Source organism: Anastrepha obliqua, chromosome 4, assembly GCF_027943255.1.
Source record: "Anastrepha obliqua isolate idAnaObli1 chromosome 4, idAnaObli1_1.0, whole genome shotgun sequence".
Lineage (NCBI taxonomy): Eukaryota > Metazoa > Arthropoda > Insecta > Diptera > Tephritidae > Anastrepha > Anastrepha obliqua.
This window is the reverse complement of record NC_072895.1, coordinates 24,887,400-24,911,387: the sequence shown is the minus strand read 5'-3', so window position 1 is coordinate 24,911,387 and position 23,988 is coordinate 24,887,400. Positions and strand designations below refer to the sequence as shown.

Sequence of the window (23,988 nt, the reverse complement as noted above, 5' to 3'; positions counted from 1 at the left end):
AGCCAGTCAATCAAAGTGTTGGCGAGCCAAACAATCTGTCAATCGATCAAAAAGTGATTGCGCATATGAAAATACCACAGTAATATAAAAATAGAGAATTGCCGAAAAAAGCTATTAATAAAACGCTTCAATTTCGCCGTGACAGCATCGAACAAAAGCGCGGGGACGACATGCACGTCAGCAGCCAGACATGCAGGCGGGTTTTTGTGTTGTGTCGAGTGATGCTGTTTAAGCGTGTCGAACATACTTATGAACATGCATATAAACGTACATTCGAATGTGCATACATACATAAATACATATGCCGGTATTTTATAGATTTTTAAATGATTCGACTAAATGAATTGCCGAACTAACATCTTTGCAAAGCTCGCAAGCAATAGGGCTTAGCCCAACAAAAAAAAAAACAAGAATCCGAAAAGTACAACACGACATGCACAAAAGTCAAAATGTGCAATAATTTAAGCATGTATGAGTGTGTTCACATTAAGGCAGACCGTTTTTTTGTGGAAAATATGAATATTATGGAAAATAATCGTTAATAAGCTCATTTGTAGCGCAAAATTCAGAGTTACAGCACTAATTGGGGCAGGCTTGTCCCGGAAGTTAACAAAGTATGTACGCTCTTATCATACATACTTACACCTATGAGTATATATATAAGTTAAGCAGAAAGCTGTTTACCTACGTAAACGAACTTGCTCTCTGTTGTCCAACTAGCGAACATTATACACATATAGTCCGGGAGCCAGGCGTCATTTTGACCTCATCATTTCATGCCGACTGATTTTAATACTGAAGGCAGACGCCATCCAATGGATGACGAAATCAACCGTCAGCTGATCCAGTAGCGGTGGGTACGTGCGTGGGATGCTGTGAAACGTGTCGACAAAAAATTTCTACCAACTCATTTTATAGCGGCTGAAATTTTTTTTGTGTATTGCTGACATTTATTAGAATAAAAAAAAATAGAATAGAATTAGAAGAATAAAAAATAAAAATAGTCAGCTGCGCGGTAGAGGGGGAAAAACACGTCAGCTGAAAAGGCGAACTTGTAAAATAAATTAAAAAGTAATACTACTTTATGCCGATTAAAATTTTTTTACATAAGTTTGGACACATATGAAAATATAATAATGATGGTCAGCTGCGTTTATAGCGGTGGAAAGACCGTCAGCCGAAGCATTGAAAATTTCGCGCGCCGCCGAGATGTATGAACGCAATGATACATTCTTGCTTCGGCTGACGGTCTTCGTACCCTCCCACAATCACACCAACCGCGGGTGCGCCAGCTGACGTTCACTTTCGTTATTCATGAAAGCTAAATCACAAGTATAGTCAAGAATTTAACGGTATAAAAAAGCAGTCCAAAATCGATTCCTGGCTCCCGGACTAATACGACTCTAAAGCATTACATGCAGTTACGATGCAAGGGTGAGTCGACTGCTATGAGAGCCAATGCAGTTAACACCAAAGATCATACGCATCGCTTGCAGTTACTATGCAAGTGTGTGTCGACTACTGCGAGAGCGAGTGCAGTTAACAGCGCACATCATACGCATCGCTCGCAGTTGCTATGCAAGTGTGAGTCGACTGCTGTGAGAGCGAACAGAGCAGTTAATAGTAAAGAGTAATTAAGTGTAAAGTTCATATTCATCCGATTAGAATACGTTAATGGGAGTTCTTTTCAAATGGACCAGCTTGGAGATGACTACGACTAAGCTTACAATATTATTCTAAATTCTTTTGTTATACATACACCTATAAGAGTATATATATGTGTAGGCGTTTAAAGTACAAAACCCCGTATCAAGATAATGTAAAACGACGTATGCGAGGTTACTGAAATTTTAAAAGCTACTCTCTTTTTGACTTTCTTCTTCTCTTTCTCTTTTTGACTTTCTTCTTTGTTTCTTTTTTATGCTATTCGTTTCTTTCTCCATCTGATCCTCTGCACTGGAAAGAAAGGCCTTCCTTTTCCTCTGCTACGACCAGCTGGCACCGCATCGAATACTTTCAGAGCCGGAGCGTTTGTATCCATTCGGACGACTTGACCCAGCCAACGAAGCTGCTGGATCTTTATTCGCTGTGCCAAGTCTTTGCCGTCGTAGAGCTCATACAGCTCATTACTCCATTGCCTACGATCGAGATCTTCCGCAAAATCTTTCCCTCAAACATTCCAAGGGACGCCTCATCAGATGTTGTCATCGTCCAAGCTTCTGCGCCATACGTTAGAACGGACATGATGAGAGCCTTGTAAAGTGTTAGTTTTAACCGTTGAGAGAGGAATTTACTACTCAATTACCTACTTAGTCCAAAGTAGCACTTGTTGGCAAGAGAGATTCTACGTTGGATTTCAAGGCTGACATTGTTATCGGTGCTAATGCTGATTCCTAAGTATACGAAGTCTTTTACAACCTCGAAATCATAACTGTCAACAGGGACGTGGGTACCGATACGCGAGTGCGCCAACTGCTTGTGATGGCAGGAGGTACCTCGTCTTGTAGAGAGAGAGAGAGAGTAGTTTAGGTAAGGTAGCAATTGCCCATTATGGGACACACTGCGGAGCAGTACAGTGTCACAGAAGGTGCAGTATCGTTTCCTACTCGTCCACACAGTGTCTGCAGAAGTACTGTTTCTGCGCGCCTTTCCTTTGGGCATGTCTGCCTATTAGACAGTGCTCCGTTATAACGGAACTCAGTGTGCTAAGACTATGCTTATTTTGGCTTAGCAGAGATTCTGTGGGTTTAGTACTGAGAGGAGGCCACAAGTGTCGTGTGATTCTACAGACGAGCTCGTTATGCCATTCATCGTTCCCTTTTCGTATGATTTCTGAAAAATTAGTAGCTTATATGTCTGTCAGGGTATACCTACGTATGTCATTGCCTGTGGACTTATTAGGCAACTTGATGTGAGGCCTCGGCAGTTTATCTGCCCTGCAGTTGCTCTCAATGCTGCAATGACCAGGAAGCCATCGTTAAGAGATGGACGGCATTGCATGAATACAAAACGGATGTTATCGCTGCCTGCCTATCACTGGAAATATAGATATCATCTCCAGATAGGTAAGTAGGTGAAATGACTACAGCCAACCAGAGCTGTTGATGTAATGGAGAAGATTGATGGCATCTAGGTTGGCGCATTGCCTCAGGCTATCGAAGAAAGGAGCACCTGTCAGTGGTCTTAATCGCCTAACTGCCGAACCCGGACATTTACAAAGAAAGTGCCAAACACTTCTCCTTCTTCGGTAAACACAACTACGAGTTTAGGAATTGAATCATTTTCTCCATCATCATCGCTAGGAGTCGCATCACACTTTACTCAATGTCACGGTTAGGAGATAGTAAAAACGGTCCTCTCTTTTTTGTATGAAGAGCTTTTGCTTGGCTTTTTGTCAAGAACTTCCCGTGAGCAAATTTCATATCTCACACGACGGATAAGCCAAACTGGAATATAGAATAGTGATAGAATTTAAGCTTAAAACGTCTGCAAAAAAATGTTTAAAAATTTTATCAACGGAGTCACAATAATAAAATTTTTGGAGGTACTTTCAATTCGTTGGTCCCCTCATAGCGATGCTCACCGGTCGCAACTCATGCGGAGAAGCTTGGATTTCGTACAATCTCAATTGCAGAAGCTGAGGAGATCCGGCAGGGAAAGAGAATACTTTTTTTTTACAAATATCCGGTCTGGCGGTTAGGCACTTGAGGCTCCTTAGTGTGCTTTTTGGGGACAACCTGAGGCAGTTCTCCTCTTTTTCTTCATTGATTTCCTCTCATCCACTACATCAACAGCACTGGAGGGCTGTAGATGTTTTTTCTGCCTTTAAGTTTTTTTCCTTTTTCGCAGGTAGTGGTCTACATTACGCTATCGAAACGGCACTCTAGTGCTACCTGTAGTGTACCCGTGGTGGTAGTCTTGCCATCTAGCCTACCTACCATCAGTTTGGTCCAGCTCACGTGAGTCTTGATATTTTTCGAAATATTGGTGCGCAACTAAGTTCTCGCTGTTTTTTTGATGAAAATACAACTTTATTCTGAACAAATGGTTACAAGTGAATCATTGAAAGCACTGCCCATTGCTGGCTACTACTTTTTTCCATCTTTCTGGTAGATCTCGTATACCGTCACGGTAAAACTGTTGAGGCTATCCACGGATCAAGCCATTTTTTTAATGCCTTCATATGAATGGAACTGCTGGTCAGCTAGACCATGTGCCATCGATCGGAACAGGTGATAATCAGACGGCGCAATATCTGGAGAATATGACGGGTGGGGTAGGGTTTCCCATTTCAGTATTTCCAGGTGGGTTTTAACGGGTTTGGCAACGTGAGGCCGACCGTTGTCATGCTGTAGAATCACGGAGAGGCATGGAACTCAGCGTATTGCGACCGCTTCTCGGCTCAATCGCATCAATTGAAGTCGATACCGATCCCCAGTGATGGTTTCACTTGGTTTTAACAGTTCATAATAAATAACACCAACTTGGTCCCACCAAATACATAGCATAACCTTCGCAGCATGAATATTCGGCCGAGGCGACGACGTAGAAGCATGTCCGGGCAGTCCCCATGACTTTCTTTTCTTTGGATTACTGTAATGAATCCATTTTTCATCACCTGTCACGATGCGAAGAAGAAAACCCTTCCTGTTTTGCCGCTGGAGATGTTGTTCACAGGCGAAAAAACGGCGTTCAACATCCCTTGGTTTGAACTCATAAGGAACCCAAGTCCCCTGTTTCTGAATCATTCCCAAAGCATGTAATCGATTGGAAATGGATTGGCGGGTAACTCCTAATACTCAAGCAAGCTCTTCTTACGTTTGACACGGATCCTCATTGAGCCATGCCTTCAATTCAGCGTCTTCGAAGGTTTTTGGCCTTCCTTCACACGGACGGTCGTCAACATTAAAATTACCGTCTTTGGAGCGACGGAACCAATCTCGGCAGGTTGTTTCACTTAAAGCAGCATCTCCATAAACTTTTTGTGGCTCTCGATGCGCTTCACCCGCGGTTTTTTTCGAATGAAAGAGAAAAATCAACACTTCCCACAAGTGACGATTATTCGGCACAAAATCAGACATTTTCACAAAACCAAAAGTATATGATACCAGAACAAAATCACTAATGTGTCGAAACAGTTTGTTTACCATATGTCTAAGCTTGATTTGTGGCGTTTAGGTTATGTTAGAATCGTCTAGCACCCACTACTGGCGACATCTAATGACAAACAGCGGGAACTTAGTTGCGGACGTAATATTTTCTTGGATGCCTTAAAATATAATAGATTTTATAATTTCGATAGAAAAGAGTACTAAATTTTTTTTTTCGTGTGGAGAGGGATGCTCCCTAATTATACGTATATGTATGTGTGTGTATATCTAGGTGTTTAACCGTTCTAAGTTGATGCATTTGTAAAAACGAGCCTTCCTAATGTTGTTTTTAAGTATATGGATTCGAAATAAGATTTGTCTTGTCATTGTAAATGTTTCAATGTATGTACATGGGGTTTTCCTTTCGAAATACTTCCATATCAGGTTCACTCCAACACTTATGTATGTATGTATCCCCGTATGTGTACCCATATATAAGCCACTTAAATTTTATGATTATTTTTACACTGCAATTATTTATGGTTTTTATTTTTCAATTTGTGTTTTGGTTTTATTTTTTATCCACTTTTGTTTTGATCTGTACGCATTCAATTTTTTTTTTTTGGTATTTTTTGTTTCTGCCTGCCACTCACCTTGACTTGATTACAAATCTCGAAGCGTTTGTCTTTCAACACAAGCTGTTCGAAACGTTTGGCCAATTCGATGTGACGTCGTATGTAATTCTGTAGTCCGGAAATTCCATATGAACGCAAAACAAACCTATTGAGAAATTAACAGGAACGAGAAAAGAGTAAAAATTAAAGCACGTACACACATCCAATTTACAGTCGAATCTTTCGCTTAATATGTAAAAAAATCTTTGGTAAATACTCCTAGTAGACTCTCAATATGGATAGAGATCTTAAACGGAAGCTATTGAAGCGGAACATAAAACAAAAATAAATAATTGGCGCGTACAATTCTGTTGGTGTTTGGCCGAGCTCCGCTTCCTATTTGTGGTGTGCGTCTTGATGTTGTTCCACAAATGGAGGCACCTACAGTTTCAAGCCGACTCCGAACGGCAAATGGTTTTAATGAGAAGCTTTTTCGTGGCAGAAATACTCTCAGAGGTTTGTCATTGCCTGCCGAGGGGCGACCGCTATTAGAAAAAACTTTTTCTTCATTTTAGTGTTTCGTGCACCGCAATTCAAACTTACGTTCTCCGAATAGTAGTCATGCACGTACGCATTCGGCTGCGACGGCCACATACGGAACAGCGCAGCGGAACATAGGTTAGGTTAGGTTGAAGCGGTTGCCCACTGTGGGACACACTCAGGCTCATGGCCCATTGTGATACCGCGTGGGGAACTTGTCACTATCTCTCCTTCAACCAGTGTGTACTTTTCAAAATTTTTGTAAGATCCTTAATTCTATGCATGGATAGAGCAGGACAGTGACAGAGAAGGTGCGGGATCGTCTCTTTCTCCTCAAGACAACTTCTGCAGAAGTGATGTGTTTGCACACCCTTTCTCTATGCGTGCCTATTAGGCAATGTCCCGTTATAACTGAAATCAATGTGTTAAGACTGTGCTTATCTCTTTTTAGCAGAAGTTCCGTGCGTTTAGCATTTAGAGTCGACCACAGCTGTCGGACGATTTTGCAAGTGGCATCATTACGTCATCTTTCATTCGCTACTCTTACAATTTCTTCAAAGATAAGTAGCTTACATGTTTGCAAGGGTATATCTATATTATGTCTATGTACTCATCGGTCAATTTGGGGCCGATTTTCGCTAGTCCATCGGCTCTGCAGTTCCCCTCAATGTCACAATGGTCAGGAACCCATGTTATCATTAGGTGAAATGACTCAGCCGTCTCGTGAAGAGATGCGCGGCATTTCATCGCTACTTTGGAGGTTGTCGACTGTTTTGTGAGGAATTTTTTCGCCGCCTGGCTATCAGTGAAAATGTAGATATTATTTCTAGATATCGCTTCACACTGTACCAGTGTCACGGCTTTCATTATTGCCATCAGCTCAGCCTGAAAGGCACTACAGTAGTCGGGGAGACGAAAACTGAAGGGGCCCCAAATGCTCGGAATATACACCTCTGCCCACCCTGTCCCATCTGTGTACATGGATGGACTGGCCCTGTCTTACCTCGTCCCGATCCCACTCTTCCTTCGAGGGTAGGAGGGTCGTGAACGCTGTAATGGCAAGTATAGGCGGGACTGTATAGTCCACCTGTCCGGGAATCCCCAACGTGCCATCCAGGATTTTACTGTGGCCATAGTCTATGTTTGACCACTTACTTAAAGTGCTCAGCCGTATTGCCGCACTGCGCGCAATGTATCTGGCCTGCAGATCTACCGGAAGGAAGTTTAATATCGTAGCGGAACATATATACAAGGAGTAAAAATGTATAAAGGATTTTTCAAAAATGACGCCTAGATGTTAGTGGTGAAAAAATCCTAGACGGTACCTTTCTTTTTTTATGTCACCCTTTGATACTTGTCAAGTAGACTGATGTACAATTTTATACGATAGAATAACGCTTTAAAACTATTGAAACTTATTATGAAAATGGTCGATCTTTAAGAGCAACATATCCAAAAGTTCGTGATTTTTTTTGTGGAAAAAATCGTCCGAATGCGTCGACAAATCAAAGTTTGGTGAAAAAAATTCAAAAAACTGGTTCTGTCGAAGATAAAAAAAGGGCTGGCAAACCAAAAACTGGATGTTCTATTGAGAATATTGCTGCTGTAGTGCAAAGTGTTGCTGGACAACCCTCAACATCTCAATACTTGATGAAGAGTGTTGATAACTTATAAAAAATTAACGCGAATTCCACTTCCACGAGCCACTTCAAACGTTGGTTTTTATTGTACTGGAATTTAATGGTCTAAAAAGTGCGTGCCAAACTTTTTTTTTTCAAATTATGATAACAAAATTTGAACTTGTGATGAAAATTTGAGGAATTTTTTTAAATTTTGTACTTCAAACTTGGATTTATAGGGGCTTAAGTGTAGTGCAAAGTACATTTTATTAAAAAAAAAGGAATAAAAAATAAATAAATATTAAAAACTCTGCTACACATCGCGCTGCTATTATTGTCAACGCAGGTGTATGTACTTAAACTTTATTTGCGCATGCATACATACCACAATTTCAATGCGCGGAAACGTCGACTGAGCGGAACTCCCCAGTGGCGGTAGTCAATTGCTGCATCATCGTAGCAATGCTTGAGATACAACGGATCCACGACCAGTGCTGATGTCAAGCGGATTCGATCGCGTACCCAAAATGTTGAGCAGTCGAAATTTGTTAATAGCCACTTATTGGGATTCGTGTTGAATGAATCAGCGTATTCAATGCCCTAAATCCAACAATGGCGTTAGTTGGTAGTGCGGGGAAAAAATAAATATCGCGGTTAATAATTACGCACATGCAGATTAAAAAATTCGCAGAATTTTTGGACAAGAAAAAAATTAAAAAATATAAAAAATTGCAGAATTTTTGAACAAGAAAAAAGAAACAAATATAAAAAAATCGCAGAATTTTCGAATTAACTACAATTAAAAAAAAAAAAAATCATTGCTCACCTTTAGCAGCGGCTTCAATTCAGGGCAGATGAAAGAGTTGCCGGCATAGGCAGCATCCACATGCAGCCAAACACACGGAAACTTTTGCAACTCCTGACCGATTTCCTCCAAGTTGTCGAAGGCGCACGAGCCGGTAGTGCCGAGTGTCGTAGAAACGAAGAATGGCACTAAGCCGTGCATTTCATCCTCTTCCATGGCCTGTGTTGGTTGTAGAAAAATTGCAACTAAAATTTTTGAAGGAAGAAAAGTGTTATTGATTTTGAATGATCACCTCACTCAGGGTGCGTCCGCGTAGGCTGGCATTTTCGTCTGGCTCCAAAATGCGCAATTTCACGAAGCATATCATCGCAGCCTTCTCAACACAACTGTGCGCCTCCTTCGAACAGTAGGCAATCAATTTGCATAGGAGGTGACTCTCCTCGGTGAACGGATGTTGAGCCATGAGACGCTTTAGCGCTTGAGCGCGTGCCGCCAGCATGCTGACCAATACACATTCGGAGGCGGAAGTCTGTGGATGGCAATGGAAGTGTTTGATGAGAAATCTATGCAATATATCGGGCAAAAAAAAGTGCAGGTGTTTTGTTTTTTTTTACCTGGATAACTCCGCCACCCGTGCTGCCCTCCTTCAATGCCAAAAAGTTGTCTGGCAGTCCGATGGCTTTGCCTTAAAAAATATTTTTTTATTTATATTTATTACTTCATGTAATGCTCAAGTTTTCTAGTCAGGAATCAATATATACCCAACCAATCCAGCACTATAGTTTCCAGCTCCGTGCATGCCGGACTCGCTGCCCACGAAAAGCCAATGCAGCCGATGCCATCTCCCAGCATATCGCCCAGTATCGATTCGTATGAATTGCCTGCCGGAAAGTAGGCATGGAACCGTGGATGCTGCCAATGCGTGACACCTGGCATTATTTTATCTTCCACATCTTGCATGATCTTATCCCACTCCTCGGGTTCGTATGGCGCTTCAGCTATTTGTGTGAAAAGTTAATTAAACATTTAACTGTAGTTGGTTGTAACGGGTGTTTTTGTAAACGGATATAACTAATCAGCCAACCAGCTGTCCAAGTAACAGTTGACAGATCTGTTCAATTCCTCTATCAAATTAATATGCAAAGACTTACGCCCGACTTAACTGTACAGGCAGAAGTCTTTGCGTTCCTCCAGGCATGCAAAAAGCTAAGAGAAGGCGGGAGCGAGGGAGTTGATAACATTTTTTCCGATAGTCAAGCTGTAAGCAAGGTACTGACGGTGTCATAGTGCAGTTCCATACTGTTCAACTCCTGTAAGGAGGAGATCTAATCTCTTCGGTGTACATGGTAACATTTCTCTGATCTGGGATGGCAGGAAGGGGTTGACTGAATTGGTTTCAGAGACTTTCCGCAAATCTACTCGAAATGGGTTGACAAATTTTAAGTAAAGGTAAATTTCGGACTCATTAAAAATCCGAGCTTTGCTAGGTCGTAGGCACATTCACATCGTTAATGAAATTCATGGATGTTGAGACAAAATTCATGCTTATTTGCATGGACCTTAATTAACCCCTTGCCGTGCCATCGACGACGACGAATTTCGGGCGCAAATGTTACGCGTCAACGCGTGGTAAGCAGATCAGAATAATAAAGGGTGGTTAAATTTCAAGGGCCGATGTTGAATGTGAACCACACCAAAATATCAACTTTTTTTTCAGCTCTTCATTTGACATTTTTCAATTTCAGACTAACTCAATTCAAGCCATGGAAAGATACATAATCGAGCAACGCGTTAAAGTTATTCAGGCTTATTATGAAAACGGGCGTTAAAATTAAAATGCATATCGCGCACTTCATCTTCAGTGATGAGGCACATTTTCACCTCAGTGGATTCGTCAATAAGTAGAATTGCCGCATTTGGGCGAATGATAATCCAAGAGTGATTGCCGAAAAACCAATGCACCCACAAAGAGTGGGTCATCAAAAATTTGGACCATCGGATGGAGGTATGCCGCCGAGGCCGAGGCGACGGCCATTTGGCCAATATTTTATTCCATACGTAATTGAGCCATACCAGTATTATCATAATAAAGAGAAATGACAATAATTTCTTTAAAAAGTTGTATTTTATTCAAAATCAACACCGGCCCTTGAAACTTAACCACCCTTTATAAGCTACTTTGTAACAGCAATTATGAGACTCGTGACTAACTCTGGTGGCGTACAGTTAGAAACTAACATTCAATCATGACCCAGGATTGATCCGACTATCTGTGCACGACCTCGGATCGTGACATTTACTTTTAGCCCGACGATCTATTTACGAGTCTGGCTCGTCATATTCATGTTTAGGCCAAAATTTTCATCACGAGTCAGACTCGTTGAAGCACGGCAAGGGGTTTTGCTCTTTAATTATGGGGGAAAAAATTGTAAGGGGAACTTCGGCTGCCACGTCACTTCGGAGATTCTGCCGAATTCGGCACGATCATTTCACATGTATGTATATTACATATTCACACGCTCGTCCACTCAGTCGTTGTTCAGCTGGCAAGGAAGTGTAATTGGTTGATTTTTTTCGTATTTCACCAACACAATCTTAGTTTTTTTATAAACACATCCGAAGTGACATCAGCCCTTCAGCTGAAGATCGATAAATAAATAAGGAAGTAAAAGCACCATCGATATTGCAACACTCGTCTCAGGGTTTCGAATATTTTGTGTTTTTCAAATACAAAAAACACAGTGCGACAAAATAGGAACATTTTTGAAACCTTGGGCTATCATTTTTCACTATTTTTTCTGATGGGTTATTGAAAATAAGAAGGCAGGTATTTTACCAAATATTTATTTAAGTAATCTTTTTTATTTTATGAAAATTAATCATCGGGTAAAATTAAAAAAAAATTAAAAAAAGAATATTTTGAGTGATCGAAATCTTTATTTTGACTTTTACGCGCTCCATTGCTTGTCTGTTTGTACACTGCAGCTGTCTACTTCACAAGTGTCGAATATGACAGGCATACGACGCCATTTGCAAAAATTATAAATCTTCCGATAGGGTGATTAATTTTGCGCCACCTTATAACTTTCACTCACTATATCTTGTAGCCAAAGAGAAGGCGGCAATCAGTGCAGGGCTAAGGCTTCCTTATCTATTCCATCTCAAAGAGGACAATTTTACAGGACATGTACGGATTCTGGCTTCAATCCTAAACTCTCAACTCTCCGTGCCTGACAGTCCACGACAAGATGGAAAGGAAACTAGAATTCCCCAAGAAATTCAAAGTGGTCATAAGTGGCCGCTCAGCGTGGAGAAACAATGAAATATTCTAAAAAAAAAGGGCATAGTTGTGCTTTACTGATGGGTCCAAAATGGAAGACGGTAGTGCTGGGACTGGAATTGTCGCGCCACATTTCAAAAAAGCAATTGGAATTACTTCCATTTTCCAGGCGGAGGTCGACGCCTTAGAGCTGTGTGTTAAAGAATTTGTAATATTACCATTCTCTCTGACAGTCATGCAGCTCTAAAATCGCTGGATAGCTTCTCATTCTAATCAAGGTCGGTCGGGGAATGTTTTAAAATCCCCAATACCCTAGCATCAAGAAACTTTGTTACCTTTATGTGGGTTCCGGGACATGAGGGGCTCGATGGGAATGAAATTTAGCGAATTTAGAAACTTTAGCGAAAAAGGGGGCAAAAATATCTGCCGTTCGGAGTCGGCTTGAAACTGTAGGTCCCTCCATTTGTGGAACAACATCAAAAGCGCACACCACAAGCAGGAGGAGGAACTTGGCCAAACACCGAAAAATGGGTGCAAGCGCCAATTATATGTATCAGAAAAGTAATTTGAAGCCCTAGGCATTAAAAAGTTATTTCATTTTGTTATTTCAATAAATTACTCAAAGAATAGAAAACATAAATTTCTTGGTAGGTGAGAATTTATAGATCTTAAGAAAATTTCATTTACCCCCGTAAACGCGTTTGGATGCAGAAAAAAATTGTTTTTAATTCCTCAGCTGAAGATTTTTTAACAGGGAGTTATTTATTACTCAATTAATATAAATAAATTACTACTCGATAAATTTAAATATGGTAGAAATGTAGTGCCAAATTAATTGGGTGGTGTAAAATGTATACATAAACAATCGGCGGCGTATAAGAAAACTAAAAAATAATATGAAAATTGATCAAAATCAACTATTGCCTTTTCAACAAGATATATTTTTAACTTCTACTCAAATATGAATGAGACGTTATCAATAAAACGGTCCGCGGATGACATATGGCAAAAATAAATTTTTTGTTTTTTGGTAGGACTGTTATAAGCTTACATGGCAAATTTCAGCGTGATATGTCACATAGTTTGGTTTCTGTGCTACTGTAAACAAGTCAAGCTCGAGTGTGTTCTTCGAATTCTCTTTTATGACTTCAATTGTCTCAAAATGTTTTCCACGGAGTGGCAACTTGAGCTTGGGAAACAGAAAAAAGTCACACGGAGCCATATCAGGCGAATACGGTGCTTGCGGAACGATATTAACATTATTTTTGTTCAAGAGCTTTTCCGTGACAGAAATACACTCGGAGGTTTGTCATTGCCTGTCGAGGGGCGACTGCTTTTAGAAAAAACTTTTTTTATTATTTGTTGTTTCATGCCGGAGGTTTCGAATCAGGGCTCTACCGAATGGTAGCCGTGCACCAACTCATTCGACTTGCCTTAAGCATCACAAAGTGCTTTAGAGTTAGGTATATGAAATCTCATAATACCTAGTCGACGGCTTATAAGATTTTTCAATCTTTGTTACAAAGTTTAGATGAAATTAAATATTTATGCGTAGTTTTTTCGAGTATTTTTTCTTTTAATAGGCATATTAGGCATATATTCCGAAAGCTTGCTCGGCATTAGCCTAAAATGATTAACATTTGTGAGACGAAATAGCTTCAAATTGTCTGTCCCATACACTGTTATGGGTGTGGGAATAAGTTTTCGGGCTCGTAAAAGAGGTGTCGCTCCTGATACTATTTTTGTGTTCGCTCTAGTAATATACGAGTGATTTGAAGTTGTATATGTGTGGTCTCGATCGCAGTAGTTGACATTCGTTTGAAGCGTAAAGATCCTTTTTTATCAGACACCAAAAATGTCTACGTGCGTCCCGAAATATAGCATTTGCGGGAAGTCAGGCTTCATTATTACCTTTTAAAGAAAAGTGCGGCTGAAACGTGTCGTTTATTGATCAATATTTACGGTAATCACGCTCCATCAAATACAACTTATAAAGGGTGGTTTCGACGCTTCCAAAGTGGCAATTTCAACGTGAGCGGTAAATAACGCGAAGGCGCACCGAAAAAATTCGACGATACTCAACTATAACAATTATTGGATGAAGAGGCATCTCGAACCCTTGATGATATGTCTCAAGAGTTGGATGTTAACAGATCAACCGTCGGCAAACGTTTACACGCGATGGGAATGGTGCAGAAAGCAGGTAACTGGGTGCCACATCAATTCAAGGAGAGGGGGATGTCGAAAGCGATTTGGTGAGGTGTGAGATGCTTATTGAAGAGCAGAAAAGAAAAGGTCACTGGCGATGAAAAATGGATCTATTATAGTAACTCCAAGCGTCGAAAATGTTGGAGCCTGCCAGATGCACCAGGTCCATCGACAGCGAAAAAAATATTCATGCTTCAACGGTTATGTTGTGCATCTGGTGGGATTAGTAGGATGTCATCTATTACGAACTCCTGAAACCATCTGACACCATCACTGGCGATCGTTACCGACTGCTAATGAATCGAGCTCTCAAAGAATTGCGGTCGGAATGGGACCACGCCAGGCCCCACGTTGCTAAATCGGTCTAGAAATATTTAGAGGGACTGAATTGGAAAATCTTGCCCCACCCGCCGTATTCCCCAGACATTGCACCTTCGGATTACAATCTGTTCCGATCAATGCAGTCAGCCCTTATTGGAGAGCGTTTGACTTCTTACGAGAGCATCGCAAACTGGCTCAATGAATGGATGAAGGCAAAATAACTCGAATTTTTCGTCAAAGGAATCTATATGCTGCCTAAAAGATGGAGTGAAGTTATAGCTTCCAGTGGCATATACTTCACATAATATCAGGTATTACTTAATTGTTTAAATAATTCGTAACTTTGGCTAAGAAAGAACGGATCTTATTCCCATACCCAATATTATATATGACGTTATAAACTCGTACCTTGCCGACCGACTTTCGTATCTTTCCGATCGACTTTCTTACTTTCGACCAGGGCAGTGAAGTAACCAATCTCTACAAAATAAATGCTGCTGTGCCTCAAGGCTCCGTCTCAGATCCGGTATCAAACTTGGTATTCAAGCATTATCTGCCTGCCTCATTAGGTGCCCTAATCGGAATATTTGCCGCTGATATAACTGCCGTAGCTGTAGATAAAGTCGCGAACAAAGCATTTTTAAAATTGCAGAAAGGTTTCGCTGCTATTACCCAATGACTACGAAATTAGCGAATTACTAAAGCAAATGAAACAAAATCGGTTCGAGTAACATTTACAACCAGACGTGAAGTGTCGTGTCGCCCAGTAAAGCTCAGTGGTATCGACATCTCACAATTGAACGGATCTAATAATTGGGCATCCATATGGACTCAAAACTCACTTGGAAAACTCACATCCTCACCAAACGAAAAAACTTTGGGCTTACTTCTCTCCGCTGGTTACTAAACCAAAAATACCAATTTTCGCTACATAACAAAATTCTCTTGTATGAGACCATTTTCAAACCCATTTCGATCTACGGTATCCAGCTATGGGGTACTGCAGCTAACTCAAATTTCGAAATCCTACTTAGATTTCAGTCTTAAGTACTCAGGACGTTGGTAAATTGCCTATGGTATTTCTCCAACGCCCAAATCCACAACGGTTGAGGAGATAAAAAGCACAGCAATGGCATCTGAATATCACAGCACTCTAATATTCATATCATCCATATATAAAGGGTCCGCCATATAACTTTACGGAATTAAAAATGCTATAAAAAAGAAACTGCTTAATATTTTTCCAAACTGTTTTTTTTATTTTGAAGTACAATCCTTCCGGATAATGCTGGAACACAATTTCATTCATATGGCTGCCTCGGCTAGCCATGCACCATCCCATACGATCGGTCCAATTTTTCAACACATTTTCGATTGTATGCGGCTGTATTTCAGCTATGACATCGCGTATGTTGGTCTTCAGTGCATCAATTGTTGCTGGTTTGTTGGCATAATACTGGTCTTTGACGGCACTCCAACGGCGTCAAATCGCAGCTCCGAGGCGGCCAAACGATATCAGAATTTCGGCTGATAATGCGATCTTCGAAGACCGTGCGCAAAAGACTGATCTTAGCATTCGCTGTGGGGCAAGTAGCGCCATCTTGTTGGAACCAAATGCCACCAATATCCGCCTCTTCAATTTCTCGGAACAAAAATTCGTTCAACATGGCCGGGCAACGCTCTCCATTGACGGTTACGGCCACTCCTCGCTCATTTTCGAAGAAAAATGGACCAATGATGCCTCTCGACCAAAATCCGCACCAAACAGTTACTCGTTGTGAATGCATCGGCTTTTCTTCGAGTGCGTGCGGGTTTTCTGAGCCGCAAATGCGGCAATTTTGCTTGTTAACATACCCGCCGAGATGGAAATGAGCTTCATCCGAAAAGATGATTTTTCGGTAAAAGTCTTCATCTTCTTCAAGTCGATCCCAAGCCCATGAAGCGAAGCGAAAACGCATTGGGTGGTCGGTCCTTTGAGCGTATACACAACCATTTTCGTTTAGCGGAAGAATAAAACTAATTTTCTGTCAAATCGGATGACAGCTAAGTGTTACCATTCTTCAAATAATACCTAGTTCAAATCCGTAACGATAGATGGCGGGCCCTGTACATCACCTCCTAACTCTTCATGTATGCCATTTAAATATAATACAAATAAAAGCGGGGACAGCAAACACCCCTGTCTAACTCCTGATAGAGCATAAAACTCTTCCGACACTACTACCTCATTCTTTTCCACCATACAACTGTTTTACGAACCTGTGTGTACAGAAAGACTAAAATCTCTTTTGGTATAGGATAGAAAATGTATTCGCCACCCCTTACAGGAGTTTACCAGAAGAGAGCTGCAATACGGCGACGGCAGAGCCTTGATTGCAGCTTGACTATCGGAAAAAATATTACTGTCTGTAATGCATTTTGCATGCTTGCAGGATCGCGAAGACCTCTACTTGAACACTGCTCTTTTTCGTCAGTTTAAACGAGACCAAAATATTGGCTCATTTAGAGAAAACCCCGCTCCCACTCCAGATTCCATCTTGGATTCATGAGTGAAAACAGAGGTACCTATATCCGTGCTGACTCTCCTCTCCTTCCCTTCTTGCCTGCTCGGAAAGATAGCCCTAGCAAACCCAGTTTGCGGATGGAAAGATCAGTACGTAGTACAGAGAAGGAACGGGAGATCTGCTTCAAGATGCTACTATGTCCTACAAGAAGTTGCCTCCAGAGGCCAATCTCCTTCAACCCAATAGCGCTCTGAGCAGCAATGGATTTATAGTAACTTGAAGGTCCACGGGAAGTAAGTGCAGAATGACGTTGAGGGCAGCAGTAGGACATAAGCACCAGTGATGCCCACACATACAATTCTCTGCATTCTCTCTAGTTTAGTGGTGTTGTAGCCCTTCTAAAGAGCTACCCACCAAACTCGGCAACTGTTTAGTCTTGGAAGCTTAAAAGGTAGAGGCTTGTATTTCCTGGTGAATAGCATCAACTCCGTTTTGACAGAGTTGACTCTGAGACTGCAACTTTAATTTCTCAACATAATAAAATATTCGGGACTTACAGGGTATTAAATGCCGCAGATAGCCAGGCTCGACACTGGGTGTTACGCGTCGATCATTCAGCGTTTCCATGTAGTTGCAAATGTATTCCACCATCTCATTGCCACGTTTACGAAATGCGTCGCTATCCATGATTCCTTTTGGGGTGACGGTGCTGAGCAGTCCAAATTTGAGATGAGCAAAAATACAATAATTAATACAAACCAAGATATTTATTAGTTTGAGAAAATATAAATCCATTATTTTTGGGTAAAAATTAGATTTTTAATTTTAATTTTATTTAAATTTTGTGTTTGTTTTTAGTTTATTAATACCAGCTGAGGATTTTTGTCTTTTTCTAGAATATTCGGACAAAATATAGCACTTTAATATTTTGCCCAATTTTGACTATTAGTTTTTTTCATTATTATGTTGACTATTTTGTTTTTTTTTTATAAAAGTGCAGCTTATTGTCTAACAAAAACCATATAAATTCAAGCTTCAAACTTTATACAAAAATTCCAAAAACTTTTCATCACAATTCCACGTTTTTCAATTAGAATTTATAGTAAAATTTCTGGTAAGCAGTTTTGAAGCCTTTTAAATTTTAGTGAATAATTTTAGTAATTAAATAAAGTGCTTGTTTGAAGTTTTTAAAAAATAGCGTGTATTTTTATAATATTTTCCACCGACGGTGTTGCGCATTTTCCCCATATAAAAATGCGCATAAGGGCCCCTTCAAACTTGCTTTTTATTATATAATATTAAAATTAAATGGGCTATAAAACTGCGTGCACAAGTTTTGTTAAAAAACCCTGATTGAAGAGTTTGAAATTTTTATGCATTATCGAATTTTTATGAAAATATATAGAATTTTCATAAATATTGCACAAAGTTTGGTGGCCTTTGCTATAGAATGAAAAGAAAAAATAATTGAAATTGAAATTAAAAAATCAATGAATAGCCAAAACTTGTCAATATGTGGCGGTTTTATAATTTTGTAACGGTGTGTATACACAAGGCAAACATTTTATAGTTACAAGTTTAGTTTATTTCGATTTAATAGATAACGGGAGCCAAGTGTTTGCGCATAACTGAATTTAGAATTTCAACACGATTCGATTTATTTAATTTTTTATTTATTTAATTTTTTTTTACTTGTTTTTTTTTTATTTTTATTTTTATTTTTTATATTATTTTATATTTTATTCACATTACTTTTTTATATTATTTATTTATTATTTCATTTCATTTTATTTTATTTTTTCTTTATTTATGTTTTTGTTTGTTATATTTTTCTTCATTTTATTTTATTTTTTCATTGTATTTCTTTGGTTTATTTTTTATTTATACTATTTTTTTATTTATTTATTTATTTACCTATAATTTTCTTTATTTTATTTTATTAATTTTTTGTTCTCATTATTATTTTTTCTCTTTTTATATTCTTTAATTTTTATTTTTATTTATATATTTTTTCCCCTCTATTTTATTTGATTTTAGTTTTTACTTCATTTTATATTGTTATATAATATTTTTCGTTGGTTGGTTGGTTGGTTTAAGGGTGACCCCGCATCGGAGTGCCATATAGACCGCAGGTTGGGTCCATTGTGTTGCCCTAGAGCTCATTATTTTAAATGATTTCCCCACCTAACCGAGATTTTTATTGTAGATTTTGGTCAAAGATATTAATTCGTTTCGAGAATTTGATGAGAGATTCGATTTTCAGGTCCGAGAGTGCTGAAAGATTGTCAATTGTTGGAGAGCCTAGAAGAGCGAGTCGATTTCTGGCTAGACCGGAACAACTGCACAGCAAAGGTCTGCTCGATACTTCCTCATCTTCGACCTCGAAGTATCTGCACAGGTCGTTTTGAGGAACCACGAGCCGACGTGCGTGAGTACCCAAAAGGCAGTGGCCGGTGCTAAGAGATATTATATGCCTTAGTTCGTGCTTCGAAAGACTTCCACTCGCCACCTCCGATCAGCAATGCTGTGAAATTCTCGATCCATGATTTTTGTTGATATTACTATTTTTTGTTTTTAAATTTTTTATTTATTATCTCATTTATTTTTCTTTTATTTCTTATCTTTTTGATTTTTTTCTTTATTTGTTTATTTTTCCATAATTTTCTTCATTTTATTTTACTTTTTATTTCATTTTATTTTTTTAGTTTATTTTTTATTTATATTATTTTTTTCTATAATTTTCTTTATTTTATATTATTTTTTGTTTTGTTTTACTTTATTTTATTTATTTTTTGTATACATTTTTTTTTTTCTTTTTATACTCTTTTATTTTATATTTATATTTTTTCCTCTCTTTTATTTGGTTTTACTTTTTACTTCATTTTATATTCTTTTATTTTTTGTTCACTTTATTATTTTTTTCTTTTTAATTTTGTTATTTATTAGCTCATTTATTTTTATTTTATTTTTTATCTATTTTTATTTTTCCATTTATTTATTTATTTTTCTATAATTTTCTTCATATTATTTTTACTTTTTATTTCATTTTATTTTTTTAGTTTAGTTTTTATTTATACTATTTTTTAATGAATTTATTTGTTTTTCTGTAATTTTCTTCATTTTATTTTGTTTTATTTGTTATTTTATTATATTATTATATTCATATTATTATTATTTTTTGTAATTTTCTACTTGTTATTTCATGTTATTTTATTTTACTTTTTATAACATTTTATTTTTTTAGTTTATTTTTATTTTTCTCACTTTATTTTATTTTAGTTTTTATTTCATTTTATTTTATTATTATTTATATAATTTTTGTTCTATATTTTTTATTTATTTTTTTGTTTTTCTATAATTTTCTTCATTTTATTTTATTTTGTTTTTTATTGCATTTTATTTTATTATTTATGTATATAATTTTTTTCCTTTTTTATATTTTTCTTCATTTTACACTAAATTGTAAGCCTTAGCATTTGATGCTGCTTTTTCTTGAAAAATATTAATTTTAACATTATAAATATTTGAAAAATAATAGACTAAAAACTGGCAAAAATATTAAAATTAATTTTTCTATGCATGGTTTCCAATTTCCCCTAAAAATTTCTAACAAAATTCTATATTAATGACGTCAGAAATTCAGAAAAAGTTTTAAAGACATGCCAGAAATACCTAATCAAAAATTTTGAATTTAAAAAATCGTCCTCCAAATTTGAATCGCAATTTTTAATTTTCTAACTCGCAATTAGGCACGTCGAACACTCGTGAAAAACAGGGTTCAAGCAAAAATTGGTTCAGCTACACCTTTTCTTTCGCTATTTTGAATTTTTAAACTCTGACAGGAGAATTGTATTCAGTGACTCCAAAAATGCTTCAATATTTTATTTTTTAAATTTTGTTTTGTTTTGTTTTATTTTATTTGAGTTTATTTTATTTTATTATATTTTCTCATACTTGATTTTATTTACTTTACTTTATTGTCTTTTTAATTTAATTTATTGAATGAAGTAATTAATTTTTTGTTTCACAAATCTTCTCAGCGTGTTTTTATAACAGAAATTATTGTTCTTTTTATTTTTTTTTTATCCTCCGCAAACTTTTTCACTTCTTTGCTCATTTCGGTATTACTATTTTATTTATTTTGTTTATTTATGTTTTTTCTTTTTTTCAACACCTTTAACCATTTTTTTATATTGTTGTAATGGTAATACAATTTTAATTTCTAAATACAATTTCTTTTTCACTCCACTAGTTATAAAAAAACCCCATTAGCACTTACATTAGCACTCACTATTTTTCTTTTAGCAGTCACTCTGCCCCTACGCTTAAAGGATTTTCTTAGAACCGCTCGAACCGCTACCACAAACGTAACTGATCTTTCATTTGGGATTTGTCCATGACATAACCTCGGTCTGCCAGTTGTCATTTGACTTGTTCACCATATCAGCATCCACCCCGCCCACAACAACTTCATACAATTCCAGCAATTATTAAAGGAGTGCAAATAGATGAATCGGTGAATTTCGCCCCGAAGAGCGCGCAAGGGGTGTGCATTGTTGTAAAATAAGTAAAATATTTGTTCCACTACAGTCATCATTCTCTAAAGTTAGTTATTTGTGTATACGCACACCTACATTTAATATATGTGTGTATGTACTATATTTGTGGAGAGTGCCATTGGACTCGTGCGGCAGCATTCCTGTGTATTTGTATATATTTACGTAGATTTGTGTGTGCATGTGTGTGCAGGCATACATACCTCTGCGTAAATTTGCTGTTATCAAAGTTGATTTCGTACGCTTTCTCCACAGCCGCTATAGACAAAGATTATGATGACAGTGTTGTTGTAGAGAGGATGACGTAGTTTTAAAAACGGTCACCATTAAAGTTTCAAACATTTAAATATGAATACGTGAGAATATGCACTAGAAACGCATAATACTTTACCTTTCTTTCGGTTTCTTCCACAGAGTTTAGAGGATACTCTTTTTATGAGGTTCGCGAATGGGTAGCCGTTATTCTATCTCTTTATCTATCTATCATTCTATCATCTATGTAATTTGTAGATATTGAAGGTCGTTTGAGATTACTGAAGTAATTGAAAGATTTTACTTATAAGTCGCAAGATTAGTGTGAGAATAAATCGAATAGAAATATAAAAATTATGGTCGCAATGCGCTAAAAGACGTATTGTACTCTATTAAATATGAATAAATATTTGCATGTACACATATGTAGGCTCAGCTATGCATTTGTGTGCTCAAAGATTGATTAATAGTGAAAATGTTACGTATACGCCTCTGTGCGTTGTTTTAATGTAGTCTTTGAAATTAGTCGTAATTATGACCCTATCTTTTTACGACCTGTAACTGTATATTTTTTTAAAATAGATATACATTTGTTTCATATATATACTTATATATATACATATGTAAATATACACATATATATATATTAGATATATATAATATTATATTACAGCCGCTTACACGCTTTTGTGGTTGTTTGTCCAAATTCATCCTCTTATTTGTGGCGTACCAATGACCTGTAAAGCACCTGTACTCATGGAAAATTTCGATAATTGGTTTGTTTCTAATTTAATTTTAATAATTTTTATACGAAAAATTGGCCACTTTCAATACAAAAACCATATACATCAAAGTTACAAAAAAATTCAACCAATTTCCATCAAAATTTCATACTTTTTAGTCACTGATTTTCGAAAAATTTGAAGTATCTAGTTTTATATTTAATTAAAAAAAAAAAATTTTACGAAAAATTCAAAAACCATATAAATCAAAGTTCCGGAAAAAAATTTCAACAGATTTCCATTAAAATTTCATACTTCTTATATTTAATTAAACATTTTTTTTTATACGCAAATATGGTCTCTTCTATAAAAACCATATAAATCAAACTTTTGAAAAAAAGTTTCAACAGGTTTACATAAAAATTTCATACTTTTTAGTGAGAATTTTAGAAAAATTTCGAGTATGTTTATATTTAATTTTAATTTTTTTTACGAAAATATAGTCTATTCCTATAAAAACCATATAAATCGACGATTAAAAAAAACAAAATCAACAAATTTCCATTGAAATTTCATACTTTTTAGTCTAAATTTTTGGAAAAACTTTATATTTATTACAAAAATTTTTCACGAAAAATTAGTATATTCTCTTTCAAAACAATAAATAATCAAACTTTTGAAATAAAAATTTCAACAGGTTTCGATAAAAATTTCATACTTTTTAGTCAGAATTTTAGAGAAATTTTTTAGTTTTATATTTAATTCATTTTTTTTTTTTACAAAAATATGGTCTGATCTCCTATAGAAACCATATAAATCGAAGTTTAAAAAAAAAGTTCAACAAATTTCCATCAAAATTTCATACTGTTTAGTCTAAATTTTTTGAAAATTTTCGAGTATCTAGTTTTATATTTAATTTTAAATTTTTTTTTACAAAAAATTAGTATATTCTTTTTCAAAAACCATATAAATCAAACTTTTGAAACAAAAATTTCAACAGGTTTCCATACAAATTTCATACTTTTTAGTCAGTTCCTGTTCTCCTCCACCATATAAATCGAAGTTGAAAAAGAAACAAAATTTCAACAATTTTCCATCAAAATTTCAACAAATTTCCATCAAAATTTCATACTTTTTATTCAAAATTTTTAGAAAAATTTTCTATATCTAGTTTTATCGCGTTGATTTTTGACCTTTTTTTTTGCCGAGGTGTTGAGTGTTTTCTTCCATTAAAAACAAATTCGAGCATTTAAAAAGTTGATGTTTTGCAATCAAATATCCCAATCTATAAATTTAAGATTTTTTCCGCCAATCTGCAGATGGAAAGTGGGCAATGAATCTTATCACAGATATCTACTGTCAAAAACTCTTCCGAATTGCTTGAAATTAGTTACGATTCCTCTGGTTTAATGGCCAACATTTGACTTCCATTAGGAATACTTGTTATTTGTCAAGGTAGCAAAAGACTAATTAGCAC

At 36.9% G+C, this 23,988-nt stretch overlaps 2 protein-coding genes across 2 annotated transcripts in view; one reads left to right on the top strand and one right to left on the bottom strand.

Moving 5' to 3' along the window:
- Positions 1-21,335, bottom strand: part of LOC129245625 (tyrosine decarboxylase) — a 33,682-nt gene extending 12,347 nt beyond the window's left edge. The window contains exons 1-8 of the mRNA XM_054883911.1: positions 21,261-21,335; positions 17,539-17,690; positions 9,430-9,666; positions 9,283-9,353; positions 8,961-9,197; positions 8,690-8,887; positions 8,249-8,463; positions 5,744-5,870 (exon numbers count right to left, since the gene is read on the bottom strand). Coding sequence (XP_054739886.1) covers positions 5,744-5,870; positions 8,249-8,463; positions 8,690-8,887; positions 8,961-9,197; positions 9,283-9,353; positions 9,430-9,666; positions 17,539-17,668 — 1,215 coding nt within the window. The 5' untranslated portion in view covers positions 17,669-17,690; positions 21,261-21,335. The remainder of the gene's footprint in view (positions 1-5,743; positions 5,871-8,248; positions 8,464-8,689; positions 8,888-8,960; positions 9,198-9,282; positions 9,354-9,429; positions 9,667-17,538; positions 17,691-21,260) is intronic.
- LOC129245624 (ribonuclease P protein subunit p25) overlaps positions 1-23,988 on the top strand; it is a 45,622-nt gene that overhangs the window by 7,595 nt on the left and 14,039 nt on the right. The gene's annotated exons all lie outside the window — the stretch shown is intronic.